The sequence below is a fragment of the Triticum urartu genome, chromosome 5A (assembly GCF_056163025.1).
Source record: "Triticum urartu cultivar PI428250 chromosome 5A, HENAU_Tu73, whole genome shotgun sequence".
Classification (NCBI taxonomy): domain Eukaryota; kingdom Viridiplantae; phylum Streptophyta; class Magnoliopsida; order Poales; family Poaceae; genus Triticum; species Triticum urartu.
Genome location: NC_141877.1, coordinates 675,781,622 through 675,796,502, shown reverse-complemented (window position 1 = coordinate 675,796,502; position 14,881 = coordinate 675,781,622). Strand labels below are relative to the sequence as shown.

The window sequence follows — 14,881 nt, the reverse complement described above, 5'->3', positions numbered from 1 at the left end:
ATGTTGGGTTGGCGTATTTCGAGATTAGGATTTGTCACTCCGATTGTCGGAGAGGTATCTCTGGGCCCTCTCAGTAATGCACATCACATAAGCCTTGCAAGCATTGCAACTAATGAGTTAGTTGCGAGATGATGTATTACGAAACGAGTAAAGAGACTTGCCGGTAACGAGATTGAACTAGGTATTGAGATACCGACGATCGAATCTCGGGCAAGTAACATACCGATGACAAAGGGAACAACGTATGTTGTTATGCGGTCTGACCGATAAAGATCTTCGTAGAATATGTAGGAGCCAATATGAGCATCCAGGTTCCGCTATTGGTTATTGACCGGAGACATGTCTCGGTCATGTCTACATTGTTCTCGAACCCGTAGGGTCCGCACGCTTAACGTTACGATGACAGTTTCATTAGGAGTTTATATATTTTGATGTACCGAATTTTTTTCGGAGTCCCGGATGTGATCACGGACATGACGAGGAGTCTTCAAATGGTCGAGACATAAAGATTGATATATTGGAAGCCTATGTTTGGACATCGGAAGTGTTCCGGGTGAAATCGGCATTTTACCGGAGTACCGGGAGGTTACCGGACCCCCCCCCCGGTAACCTAATGGGCCTTAATGGGCCTAGTGGAGGAAGAGGAGAGGAGGCCTAGGGGCTGCCGTGCGCCCCTTCTCCCCCAAGTCCGAATTGGACAAGGAAGGGGGGCGGCGCCTGAAGGAAATATGCCCTAGAGGCAATAATAAAGTTATTATTTATTTCCTTATATCATGATAAATGTTTATTATTCATGCTAGAATTGTATTAACCGGAAACATAATACATGTGCGAATACATAGACAAACAGAGTGTCACTAGTATGCCTCTACTTGACTAGCTCGTTAATCAAAGATGGTTATGTTTCCTAACCATGGACAAAGAGTTGTTATTTGATTAAACGGGATCACATCATTAGGTGAATGATCTGATTGACATGACCCATTCCATTAGCTTAGCACCCGATCGTTTAGTATGTTGCTATTGCTTTCTTCATGACTTATACATGTTCCTATGACTATGAAATTATGCAGCTCCCGATTGCCGGAGGAACACTTTGTGTGCTACCAAACATCACAACGTAAATGGGTGATTATAAAGGTGCTCTACAGGTGTCTCCAAAGGTACATGTTGGGTTGGCGTATTTCGAGATTAGGATTTGTCACTCCGATTGTCGGAGAGGTATCTCTGGGCCCTCTCGGTAATACACATCACATAAGCCTTGCAAGCATTGCAACTAATGAGTTAGTTGTGAGATGATGTATTACGGAACGAGTAAAGAGACTTGCCAGTAACGAGATTGAACTAGGTACGGGATACCGACGATCGAATCTCGGGCAAGTAACGTACCGATGACAAAGGGAACAACGTATGTTGTTATGCGGTCTGACCGATAAAAGATCTTCATAGAATATGTAGGAGCCAATATGAGCATCCAGGTTCCACTATTGGTTATTGACCGGAGACGTGTCTCGGTCATGTCTACATTGTTCTCGAACCCGTAGGGTCCGCACGCTTAAGGTTACGATGACAGTTATATTATGAGTTTATGCATTTTGATGTACTGAAGGTTGTTCGGAGTCCCGGATGTGATTACGGACATGACGAGGAGTCTCGAAATGGTCGAGACATAAAGATTGATATATTGGAAGCCTATGTTTGGATATCGGAAGTGTTCCGGGTGAAATCGGGATTTTACCGGAGTACCGGGAGGTTACCGGAACCCCCGGGAGCTATATGGGCCTTAATGGGCCTTAGTGGAAGAAGAGGAGAGGCAGCCAGGGCTGGGTCGCGTGCCCCTCCCCCCTAGTCCGAATAGGACAAGGAGAGAGGGGGCCGGCGGCCCCCTCCTTCTCTCTCTCTCTTTTCCCACCTCGCGAATCCTATTCCAACTAGGATTGGGGGAGAAGTCCTACTCCCGGAGGGAGTAGGACTCCTCCTGGCGCGCCCTATGTTGGCCGGCCGGCCTCCCCCTCTTAAGCATATATATATGGAGGCAGGGGCACCCCAGAAAGACACAAGTTGATCCACGTGATCATACTCTTAGCCGTGTGCGGTGCCCCCTTCCACCATAGTCCTCAATAATATTGTAGCGGTGCTTAGGCGAAGCCCTGCGACGGTAGTGCATCAAGATCGTCACCACACCGTCGTGCTGACGGAACTCTTCCCCGACACTTTGCTGGATCGGAGTCCGGGGATTGTCATCGAGCTGAACGTGTGCTAGAACTCGGAGGTGCCGTAGTTTCGGTGCTTGATCGGTCGGGCCGTGGAGACGTACGACTACATCAACCAAACGCTTCCGTTGTCGATCTACAAGGGTACGTAGATCATACTCTCCCCTCTCGTTGCTATGCATCACCATGATCTTGCGTGTGCGTAGGATTTTTTTTGAAATTACTACGTTCCCCATCAGTGGCATCCGAGCCTAGGTTTTATATGTTGATGTTATATGCACGAGTAGAACACAAGTGAGTTGTGGGCGATATAAGTCATACTGCTTACCAGCATGTCATACTTTGGTTCGGCGGTATTGTTGGACGAAGCGGCCCGGACCGACATTACGCGTACGCTTACGCAAGACCGGTTCTCCCGACGTGCTTTGCACATAGGTGGCTTGCGGGTGTCAGTTTCTCCAACTTTAGTTGAACCGAGTGTGGCTACGCCCGGTCCTTGCGAAGGTTAAAACAGCACCAACTTGACAAACTATCGTTGTTGTTTTGATGCGTAGGTAAGATTGGTTCTTGCTTAAGCCCGTAGCAGCCACGTAAAACTTGCAACAACAAAGTAGAAGACGTCTAATTTGTTTTTGCAGGGCATGTTGTGATGTGATATGGTCAAAACGTGATGAGATATAAGTTGTTGTATGAGATGATCATGTTTTGTTAAAGTTATCGGCAACTGGCAAAAGCCTTATGGTTGTCTCTTTATTGCATAAGATGCAAGCGCCAAATAATTGCTTTACTTTATCGCTATGCGATAGCAATAGTTGCAAGAGCAATAGTTGGCGAGACGACCGTGTGACGACTCATTGATATAGATCAAGATGATGGAGATCATGGTGTCATGCCGGTGACGATAGAGATCATGACAGTACTTTGGAGATGGAGATCAAAGGCGCAAGATGATGATGGCCATATCATGTCACATATTTTGATTGCATATGATGTTTATCTTTTATACATCTTATTTTGCTTAGTTTGACGGTAGCATTTTAAGATGATCTCTCACTAATTATCAAGAAGTGTTCTCCCTGAGTATGCACCGTTGCGAAAGTTCTTCGTGCTGAGACACCACGTGATGATCGGGTGTGATAGGCTCTATGTTCAAATACAACGGGTGCAAAACAGTTGCACACGCGGAATACTCAGGTTATACTTGACGAGCCAAGCATATACAGATATGGCCTCGGAACACGGAGACCGAAAGGTCGAGCGTGAATCATATAGTAGATATGATCAACATAGTGATGTTCACCAATGAAACTACTCCATCTCACGTGATGATCGGACATGGTTTAGTTGATTTGGATCACGTAATCACTTAGAGGATTAGAGGGATGTCTATCTAAGTGGGAGTTCTTAAGTAATATGATTAATTGAACTTAAATTTATCATGAACTTAGTCCTGGTAGTATTTTGCAAATTATGTTGTAGATCAATAGCTCGCGTTGTTGCTTCCCTGTGTTTATTTTGATATGTTCCTAGAGAAAATTGTGTTGAAAGATGTTAATAGCAATGATGCGGATTGGATCCGTGATCTGAGGTTTATCCTCATTGCTGCACAGAAGAATTATGTCCTTGATGCACCTCTAGGTGACAGACCTATTGCAGGAGCAGATGCAGACGTTATGAACGTTTAGCTAGCTCAATATGATGACTACTTGATAGTTTAGTGCACCATGCTTAATGGCTTAGAATCGGGACTTCAAAGACGTTTTGAACGTCATGGAGCATATGAGATGTTCCAGGAGTTGAAGTTAATATTTCAAGCAAATACCCGAGTTGAGAGATATGAAGTCTCCAACAAGTTTTATAGCTAAAAGATGGAGGAGAATCGCTCAACTAGTGAGCATGTGCCCAGATTGTCTGAGTACTACAATCGCTTGAATCAAGTGGGAGTTAATCTTCCAGATAAGATAGTGATTGACAGAATTCTCTAGTCACCATCACCAAGTTAGTAGAACTTCGTGATGAACTATGATATGCAAGGGATAACGGAAACGATTCCCAAGCTCTTCGTAATGCGGAAATTGACGAAGGTAGAAATCGAGAAAAACATCAAGTGTTGATGGTAGACAAGACCACTAGTTTCAAGAAAAGGGCAGAGGGAAGAAGGGGAACTTCAAGAAGAACAGCAAGCAAGTTGCTGCTCAAGTGAAGAAGCCCAAGTCTGGTCCTAAGCCTGAGACTAAGTGCTTCTACTGCAAAAGGACTGGTCACTGGAAGCGGAACTACCCCAAGTGATTGGCGGATAAGAAGGATGGCAAAGTGAACATAAGTATATTTGATATACATGTTATTGATGTGTACTTTACTAGTGTTTATAGCAACCCCTCAGTATTTGATACTAGTTCAGTTGCTAAGATTAGTAACTCGAAACGGGAGTTGCAGAATAAACAGAGACTAGTTAAGGGTGAAGTGACGATGTGTGTTGGAAGTGGTTCCAAGATTGATATGATCATCATCGCACACTCCCTATACTTTCGGGATTAGTGTTGAACCTGAATAAGTGTTATTTGGTGTTTGCGTTAAGCATGAATATGATTTGATCATATTTATTGTAATACGGTTATTCATTTAAGTAAGAGAATAAATTGTTGTTCTGTTTACATGAATAAAACCTTATATGGTTACACACCCAATGAAAATAGTTCGTTGGATCTCGATCATAGTGATACACATAATCATAATATTGAAACCAAAAGATGCAAAGTTAATAATGATAGTGCAACTTATTTGTAGCACTGCCGTTTAGGTCATATTGGTGTAAAGCGCATGAAGAAACTCCATGCTGATGGGCTTTTGGAATCACTTGATTATGAATCAGTTGATGCTTGCGAATCATGCCTCATAGGCAAGATGACTAAGACTCTGTTCTTCGGAACAATGGAGCGAGCAACAGATTTGTTGGAAATCATACATACTGATGTATGTGGTCCGATGAATATTGAGGCTCGCGATAGGTATCATTATTTTCTGATCTTCACAGATGATTTGAGCAGATATGAGTATATCTACTTAATGAAACATAAGTCTGAAACGTTTGAAAAGTTCAAAGAATTTCAGAGTAAAGTTGAAAATCATCGTAACAAGAAAATAAAATTTCTACGATCTGATCGTGGAGGAGAATATTTGAGTTACGAGTTTGGTGTACATTTGAAACAATGTGGAATAGTTTCGCAACTCACACCACCCGGAACACCACAACGCAATGGTGTGTCCGAACGTCGTAATCGTACTTTACTAGATATGGTGCGATCTATGATGTCTCTTACTGATTTACCGCTATCGTTTTGGGGATACGCTCTAGAGACAGCCGCATTCACGTTAAATAGGGCACCATCAAAATCCGTTGAGACGACGCCTTATGAACTGTGGTTTGGCAAGAAACCAAAGTTGTCGTTTCTGAAAGTTTGGGGCTGCGATGCTTATGTGAAAAAGCTTCAACCTGATAAGCTCGAACCCAAATCGGAGAAATGTGTCTTCATAAGATATCCAAAGGAGACTATTGGATACACCTTCTATCACAGATCCGAAGGCAAGACTTTTGTTGCTAAATTCGGAAACTTTCTGGAGAAGGAGTTTCTCTCGAAAGAAGTGAGTGGGAGGAAAGTAGAACTTAACGAGGTAACTGTACCTGCTCCCTTATTGGAAAGTAGTGCATCACAGAAAACTGTTTCAGTGACACCTACACCAGTTAGTGAGGAAGCTAATGATGATGATCATGAAACTTCAGAACAAGATACTACTGAACCTCGTAGATCAACCAGAGTGAGATCCGCGCCAGAGTGGTACGGTAATCCAGTTCTGGAAGTCATGCTACTAGATCGTGATGAACCTACGAACTATGAAGAAGCGATGGTGAGCCCAGATTCCGCAAAATGGCTAGAAGCCATGAAATCTGAGATGGGATCCATGTAAGAGAACAAAGTGTGGACTTTGGTTGACTTGCCCAATGATCGGCAAGCAATTGAGAATAAATGGATCTTCAAGAAGAAGACTGACGCCGACGGTAATATTACAGTCTACAAAGCTCGACTTGTCGCAAAAGGGTTTCGGCAAGTTCAAGGGGTTGACTACGATGAGACCTTCTCACCCGTAGCGATGCTTAAGTCTGTCTGAATCATGTTAGCAATTGCCGCATTTTATGATTATGAAATTTGGCAGATGGATGTCAAAACTGCATTCCTGAATGGATTTCTGGAAGAAGAGTTGTATATGATGCAACCAGAAGGTTTTGTCGATCCAAAGGGAGCTAACAAAGTGTGCAAGCTCCAACAATCCATTTATGGACTGGTGCAAGCCTCTCGGAGTTGGAATAAACGTTTTGATAGTGTGATCAAAGCATTTGGTTTTTTACAGACTTTTGGAGAAGCCTGTATTTACAAGAAAGTGAGTGGGAGCTCTGTAGCATTTCTGATATTATATGTGGATGACATATTACTAATTGGAAATGATGCAGAATTTCTGGATAGCATAAAGAGATACTTGAATAAGAGTTTTTCAAAGAAAGACCTCGGTAAAGCTGCTTACATATTGAGTATCAAGATCTATAGAGATAGATCAAGACGCTTGATAAGTTTTTCATTGAGTACATACCTTGACAAGATTTTGAAGCAGTTCAAAATGGAACAGTCAAAGAAAAAGTTGCTTGCATGTGTTACAAGGTGTGAAGTTGAGTAAGACTCAAAGCCCGACCACGGCAGAAGATAGAAAGAGAATGAAAGTCATTCCCTATGCCTCAGTCATAGGTTCTATAAAGTATGCCATGCTGTGTACCAGATCTATTGTATACCATACACTGTGTTAAGAGAGGGAGCACAATAGTGATCTAAGAGCAGATCAATGGACAACGGTCAAAATTATCCTTACTGGAATAAGGATATGTTTCTCGATTACGGAGGTGACAAAAGGTTCGTCGTAAAGGGTTACGTCGATGCAAGCTTTGACACTGATCCAGATGACTCTAAGTCTCAATCTGGATACATATTGAAAGTGGGAGCAATTAGCTAGAGTAGCTCCATGCAGAGCATTGTTGACATAGAAATTTGCAAAATACATGCGGATCTGAATGTGGCAGACCCGTTGACTAAACTTCTCTCACAAGCAAAACATGATCACTTGTTGGTTCTTAATCACATAGTGATGTGAACTAGATTATTGAATCTAGTAAACCCTTTGGGTGTTAGTCACATGGAGATGTGAACCAATCACATAAAGATGTGAACTATTGATGTTAAATCACATGGCGATGTGAACTAGATTATTGACTCTAGTGCAAGTGGGAGACTGAAGGAAATATGCCCTAGAGGCAATAATAAAGTTATTATTTATTTCCTTATATCATGATAAATGTTTATTATTCATGCTAGAATTGTATTAACCGGAAACATAACACATGTGTGAATACATAGACAAACAGAGTGTCACTAGTATGCCTCTACTTGACTAGCTCGTTAATCAAAGATGGTTATGTTTCCTAACCATGGACAAAGAGTTGTTATTTGATTAACGGGATCACATCATTAGGTGAATGATTTGATTGACATGACCCATTCCATTAGCTTAGCACCCGATCGTTTAGTATGTTTCTATTGCTTTCTTCATGACTTATACATGTTCCTATGACTATGAGATTATGCAACTCCCGTTTGCCGGAGGAACACTTTGTGTGCTACCAAACGTCACAACGTAACTGGGCGATTATAAAGGTGCTCTACAGGTGTCTCCAAAGGTACATGTTGGGTTGGCGTATTTCGAGATTAGGATTTGTCACTCCGATTGTCGGAGAGGTATCTCTGGGCCCTCTCGGTAATGCACATCACATAAAGCCTTGCAAGCATTGCAACTAATGAGTTAGTTGTGAGATGATGTATTACAGAACGAGTAAAGAGACTTGCCGGTAACGAGATTGAACTAGGTATTGAGATACCGACGATCGAATCTCGGGCAAGTAACATACCGATGACAAAGGGAACAATGTATGTTGTTATGCGGTCTGACCGATAAAGATCTTCGTAGAATATGTAGGAGCCAATATGAGCATCCAGGTTCCACTATTGGTTATTGACCGGAGACGTGTCTCGGTCATGTCTACATTGTTCTCGAACCCGTAGGGTCCGCACGCTTAAGGTTACGATGACAGTTATATTATGAGTTTATGAGTTTTGATGTACCGAAGTTAGTTCGGAGTCCCGGATGTGATCACGGACATGACGAGGAGTCTCGAAATGGTCGAGACATAAAGATTGATATATTGGACGGCTATATTCGGACACCGGAAGTGTTCCAGATGATTTCGGAGAAAACCGGAGAGCCGGAGGGTTACCGGAACCCCCCGGGAGAAGTAATGGGCCATATGGGCCTTAGTGGAGAGAGAGAGGGGCTGCCAGAGGTGGGCTGCGCGCCTCCTCCCCCTGGTCCGAATTGGACTAGGAGAGGGGGGCGACGTCTCCCCTTTTCCCTCTCCCTTCCCACTTCTTTCCCCCTCCTAGTAGCAGTCCTACTCCTACTAGGAGGAGGGCTCCTCCTGGCGCGCCTATAAGGGCCGGCCGGCCTCCTCCCCTTGCTCCTTTATATACGGGGGCAGGGGGCACCCCTAGACACACAAGTTGATCTTCGTGATCGTTCCTTATCCGTGTGCGGTGCCCCCCTCCACCATATTCCACCTCGGTCATATTGTAGCGGTGCTTAGGGAAGCCCTGCGACGGTAGAACATCAAGATCGTCACCACGCCGTCGTGCTGACGGAACTCCTCCCCGACGCTTTGCTGGATCGGAGGCCGGGGATCGTCATCGAGCTGAACATGTGCCAAGAACTCGGAGGTTCCGGAGTAACGGTGCTTGGATCGGTCGAACCGTGAAGACGTACGACTACATCAACCACGTTGTGCTAACGCTTCCATTGTCGATCTACAAGGGTACGTAGATCACACTCTCCCCTCTCGTTGCTATGCATCACCATGATCTTGCGTGTGCGTAGGAAATTTTTTGAAATTACTACGTTCCCCAACATCTTCTTCAGCTTCTTCCCGCATTGCCGGCTCAGCTTCTTCCTGCATTACCGGCTCAGCTTCTTCCCTCATTGTTGTATCATCGTATTCAGGGAACCCATGGCCAGGATAGCTGTCGTCGTCCTCTTCTTCTTCATTGTCTTCCATCATAACCCCTCTTTCTCCATGCTTGGTCCAAACATTATAGTGGGGCATGAAACCGGACTCAAACAGGTGGACGTGAATGGTTCTTGACATAGAGTAATTGTGACCATTCTTACAGCCAGCACATGGACAATGCATAAAACCATCCGCTCGCTTGTTTGCCTCAGCCGCAAGCAGAAAAGTATGCACGCCATTAATGAACTCGGGAGAGCATCGGTCATCGTACATCCATTGCCGGCTCATCTTCAATACACAGCACCGAAAACATCAAATTAATACAATACATAAAGTTCATACAACACTTAAATGCAACAAACAAATAACTCTCTAGCTAAAGAATTTAAATGCAACAACAAATGCGATCAAGATCGCAACTAAGGTAACAATTGAACCAACAGCATAATAATACCAAGCCTCACTATGAATGGCATATTTTCTAATCTTTCTAATCTTCAAGCGCATTTTCTCCATCTTAATCTTGTGATCATCGACGACATCGGCAACATGCAACTCCAATTCCATCTTCTCCCCCTCAATTCATTTCAATTTTTCCTTCAAATCCTCGTTTTCTCTTTCAACTAAATTTAACCTCTCGACAATAGGGTTGGTTGGAATTTCCGGTTCAACTACCTCCTACATACAAATATCTATGTCAACTTGATGGGCATAATTTGTCATAAACACGAAATGCAATGAATAGTTTTAAAAGAGAATATACCACATCCGAATCATAACCCGGACGAGGGCCGACGGGGACGGATATCAAAACCATGGCACTATGTATAACAAACAACGTATGAGTAAGATAATTATACGAGTAACTATATATCCAAATCACACAAACATCAATTTTTTATATAAAACTTCATGAACAACAGGCTCACCACAAGGTGGTGCCGGCGACGGGACGTTGCGAGCGATCGATGGTGGTTACGACGGAGATTTAGAAGGTACTAAGTAAACCACACCTACATATGCAAACTAAGTGTTATTTATGACCTCAAATTGCATATAAATCAAATACTAGCACATATATATATATATAATTCCTCCCAAATTACTAAACTCAAAAATCAATCACTATATAAAGCATTGCACGAGCTAATCTAGCAATGAGAGATGAAAGGAAAAAGTTGCAAACCTTTGTGATCATTTGAATGGATGGGGGCCTTCAAATCTTGGGCAAAATGTGTGATGAGCTTGAGAGGAAGAGGGAAAAGAACAGAGAGGAGAGGGGAAAGGGGAAGAACAGAGCGAGCTCGGGTGGACGAAGGGTCTATGTACGACGACCTTTAGTACCGGTTCGTGATACGACCCGGTACTAAAGGTGCTGGAGGGGCCCCGGACTGACAACATCCTGCCACCACTCACTTTAGTACCGGGTCGTGGCACGAACCGGTGCTAAAGGTTCGCCACGAACCGATACTAATGAGAGCGGCCCGGCTAGCCATTGGAACCGGCACTAATGTACACATTAGTGCCGGCTCAAATTTAAACCGGCACTAATGTGCTTCACGTTTGACCCTTTTTCTACTAGTGAGGGGGGGAGTGAGGCAGACCTGAGAAGAGGTAGAGCGAAGGGGATGGGAGGTGGAGGGAACGAGGAAAGGGGTGGTAAGCGGAGAGTCGAGCCTATACCTCGCCAAACGGGCCGGCACGACACGGCCCGCCACGACACGATTATTAGACGGGCCGTGCCATGCCGGCCCACGGGCGGGAGCTGGCAGCCCAGGCACGGCATGCAGCCTATCTGGGCCGGCACGCGGCACGCCCAGGCACGCTGAGCCGCCTGCGCATATTTACCTCGGCTGGCGCATTTTTTCCCTCTCTACAGCAACATTTTTTTCCAAAAAATGTAGAGTATTATCTGGGATAAATTTAGAGTTTTATTAGCGCTTGCCTCATTAAAACCTTCCATCCCAAAAAAGTAAAAGGGTACAAGCTATGCTCTAGAAATACTAAAAGAATAAAAGAAATAGAAAGAAATATATTAGAGCACTACAAATGTACGCATGCACTACAAAATTATTGAACATATTAGAATTCTAGGTATTTATATAGGACATATTTATTTATATATTTCAAAAAAAAGAGTTAAACAGGCCCTGTCGTGTCGGCCCGCGTGCCCAGCCTCTAGGCCCAGGCACGGCCCATGGCGTGCCGCGTGCCGTGCATGGGCCGTGCCGTTCCTGCGTGCTACTGGGCCGGCCCAATTAGCACGGCCCGTTTGGCCAGCTATAGTCGAGCCTCCCCCAATATGCTATCTTTGTTTTCGTGCATTCACCTCTTAAGTTAGGAATTCTCAAGGTTTTCATCCATATTGTAAAAGGACATACATTTGTCTCGATTTGTGGTATACCTTGAGATTTTCAAAAAAAAATTTTACACCAACTCGTGTATCATGGTGATGGTGGCACAAGTGTTTAAACAATTGATAATGTACTTCCTCCGTCTCAAAATTCTTGTCTTAAATTTATCTAAATACGGATGTATCAAGTCACGTTTTAGTATTAGGTACATCCGTATCTAGACAATTCTAAGACAAGAATTTTAGGATGGAGGGAGTATAATAAACAATTAACTTTTATAGCAAGCACACGAGCATTTAGCTAGCGAAACTACTTCATAGACGACAAATGCTGGGACGATACATGCACGATGCCTAATCCAACAGCTTTGTGCACTTTGGTCTGATGCATGAATGGTAGGATATGCAGTGTCGTCTATGCATCGCGCGTGAAATGTCGTCCGTGTAGCAACGCTCTTTAGTTAGTACTACCTTTGTATCTGCCAAAACGTCTGATCTTTTGATACAAAAGGAGTATTAAATACTAAATTAAATGCCTGTGAGGGCATTTGACTCGAATTTTTCAAAGTTGGGCTGGAATTTCTTGTGCTTAAAAGAACAGAATTGGCACCACATTTTGCATTTTTGTTGAGGTTGGGAGGGTTGGCCTTGGCCTAGATCCAAGGGTTTGTGTGTGTGTGGGCAAAGCGGACCACACCCAGACCCAGACCGAAGACAAGGTGAGAGAGAAGCAAACCGCACGCCAAAAGGAGGGAGAGGGGCAACCGCGGATCTCGCCCGCGCGCCCGCCGGCCCCCTCCGCCATGTCCGCCGACGGCCCCGGCGCGGTCCGCCGCGCGCTGGACAGGGCCGGCGCGAGCCTCCGCACCGGCCGCCGCGCGCTCGCCCGCTTCGCGCCCCGCCCCTCGGCCTTCGCCCCGGCGCCCGACGCCGAGGCCGCGGCGGTCCGCGCCGTGCGCAACCTCCGCACCTTCCGCGTCCACTACGCCGTGATCCAGTGGGCGCTGCTGCTCGCCTCCCTCGCCCCCCGCCACCGCGCCTCCATGCTCTTCCTCATGGCCGCCTCCAAGGGCCTGCTCCTCTACGGGGGCCTCCTCCGGGCCTTCCCCAACTCCGCGCTCCTCCGCCGCCTCCTCGACCGCCGCCTCGTCGCCGCCGTCTTCGTGGTCCTCGTCGTCGCCGACCTCGCGGCGGCTGATGCCATACCCAACCTCCTCTTCGCGCTCGCCGCCGGGGCCCCCGTCGTCGTGCTCCACGCCGCGTTCCGCGTCCGCGACGACCTCGAGCCCGTCGCCTCCGCCGACAGCGCCGGAGGGGAGGAGGCCACGGGGGTGGTGGTGGAGAAGAAGGAGGACGGCGACATGGAGACGGGGCCGACGCGCCGCTCCGCCACGGCCGCCACCAAGTCCTAGGCAACAAGATCTCGCCGCCCGTATACAAGTACACCTTAGACAGACAAAGTGCTGGTATTTCTTGATCAAATTCCATTCTTTTTGGAGAGATTTGGAGCTCACTACTACCTAGGATGCAGCAGAATGAATCGAAATTCGTTGTCTCTTCTTGTCTTAATTATGGCTTAGCATTAGGATCTTCCCCTGTTCCTTGTGTATACACAAATTTACTGCTACTGCTACTACTACTACTACATTGTTACTCCATAGAACAAAACTAGCAACTAACAAGAGAATCAACTGGAGCAGCTCATCTGACCATTCCTTCCTATATGTAATTCTGATTGTGATGACAGACAGAGATAACACCGTGGCATCGCATCGCATTGCATTTGTTTCTATGAGCTAGCACTTAGCCCCTCTGATAATGTTATTCTTTTTCTCTCGTCACTCCATTTGTTGTTACCAGTAGTATTGCTTTGTGAAAGAGAGGAGTATAGATTCCATTGAACTCCTCTATCCATCCATCCATCCATCTGCATTGCTGTGATCTCAGAGTGGAGGCCCCAGCCAGACTTGTTGTTCTGGGACTTATGGATGGAATGAAATGGGATGTTTGGATTGGAACTTTGGAGATGTGCATAAAATTAAAATGTAGGGCATTTCCATTTGGAACAGAACCAAGTCAAGAACAAGTTGGGGATTCTTCAAAAGTAAAAAGAAAAAAGGACACAAGCTGGGAAGGGAGGGAGGTTCAAGAGTCAAGAAGACAAGAAGACAAGGAACCTAGCCTAACATACATGTTGGAGAAGAAACAGAGTAGTAAAACTAGTAGTATTACCAATAAAGCTGAAATGGAGGAGAATTAATTAGGTGGACGGCCACCGCAACCCTAGAGGCAAAGGCAAGAAAAGAAAGGGTTGAGACCTTCACCAGGTGTTGCCTCTGCTATGCTATGCTGCCGGTGGTACCTGAGGCGGTCCAGCTGAGATAAAATACTAACTAATGGCATGTGCTTGTGTATGGTGTGGTGTTTGTTGGCAGAAGGAAAAAGAAAGAAGAAGCATGTGAGTGTGAGTGAGTGTGAGTGAGATGTACTACTACTAGTACCAGTACCAAACAACTCCCCAGTGCAATTAGCTGTCCATTTAGTTGTGTCTGGTTAATTGCTAGTGCTTTTCTTTCCCCATTCTTGTGCTGCTACTACTAGCCTTTGGTTGGTTGGTTGGGCTGTTGGTGTCATGGCTGCTGCTGCTGTTAACTGTTCAGGCAAGCTAGCTTGCTAAAGAGAAAGGGAAGGGAGACCCAAAGCAAAGCAGAAGCAAGGAGATGCACCAAGGATGTGCCTGACCAGCCATGCAAAGTTACTCCCTCCGATCCAAGATAATTTTGGAACTAAAACCATGACAATCACTTTTTTTTGGATCGGAGGGAGTACAAAATACACACCCTGTGCACGGCGCCTTCTTCGCGGAATACATACAATTGCACAAACCCTGTGGTGTGTGTGTCATTGATTCAAGGAATGGCTGTAGATGCGGTACAGCCAAGTGTCGGTTGCCGGCAAAGGAACTTGAATTGGACAACATGGAGTCAAATGTTCTGTTGGAAATTCTGTTGACAAACATCGGCGGCTGCCAATTGCAATGACACCAAGTGGATTGATCGCCAAGGGTCTCTCCATGTATGTACACAGTGAGAAGTAGAGGGGGTTTTACTAACCTCTACAGATCCCAAGTGTTCTTGTCACCCTGTGCCATTGATGAAA

At 45.3% G+C, this 14,881-nt stretch overlaps 1 protein-coding gene across 1 annotated transcript; it reads left to right on the top strand.

Moving 5' to 3' along the window:
- Positions 1-12,395: 12,395 nt before the first annotated feature.
- On the top strand, positions 12,396-13,512 carry LOC125506491 (uncharacterized). The gene has a single exon (XM_048671295.2). It carries the CDS (start codon positions 12,526-12,528, stop codon positions 13,132-13,134), a length of 609 nt encoding a protein of 202 aa, XP_048527252.1. The 5' UTR covers positions 12,396-12,525; the 3' UTR covers positions 13,135-13,512.
- The last annotated feature ends 1,369 nt before the right edge of the window (positions 13,513-14,881 follow it).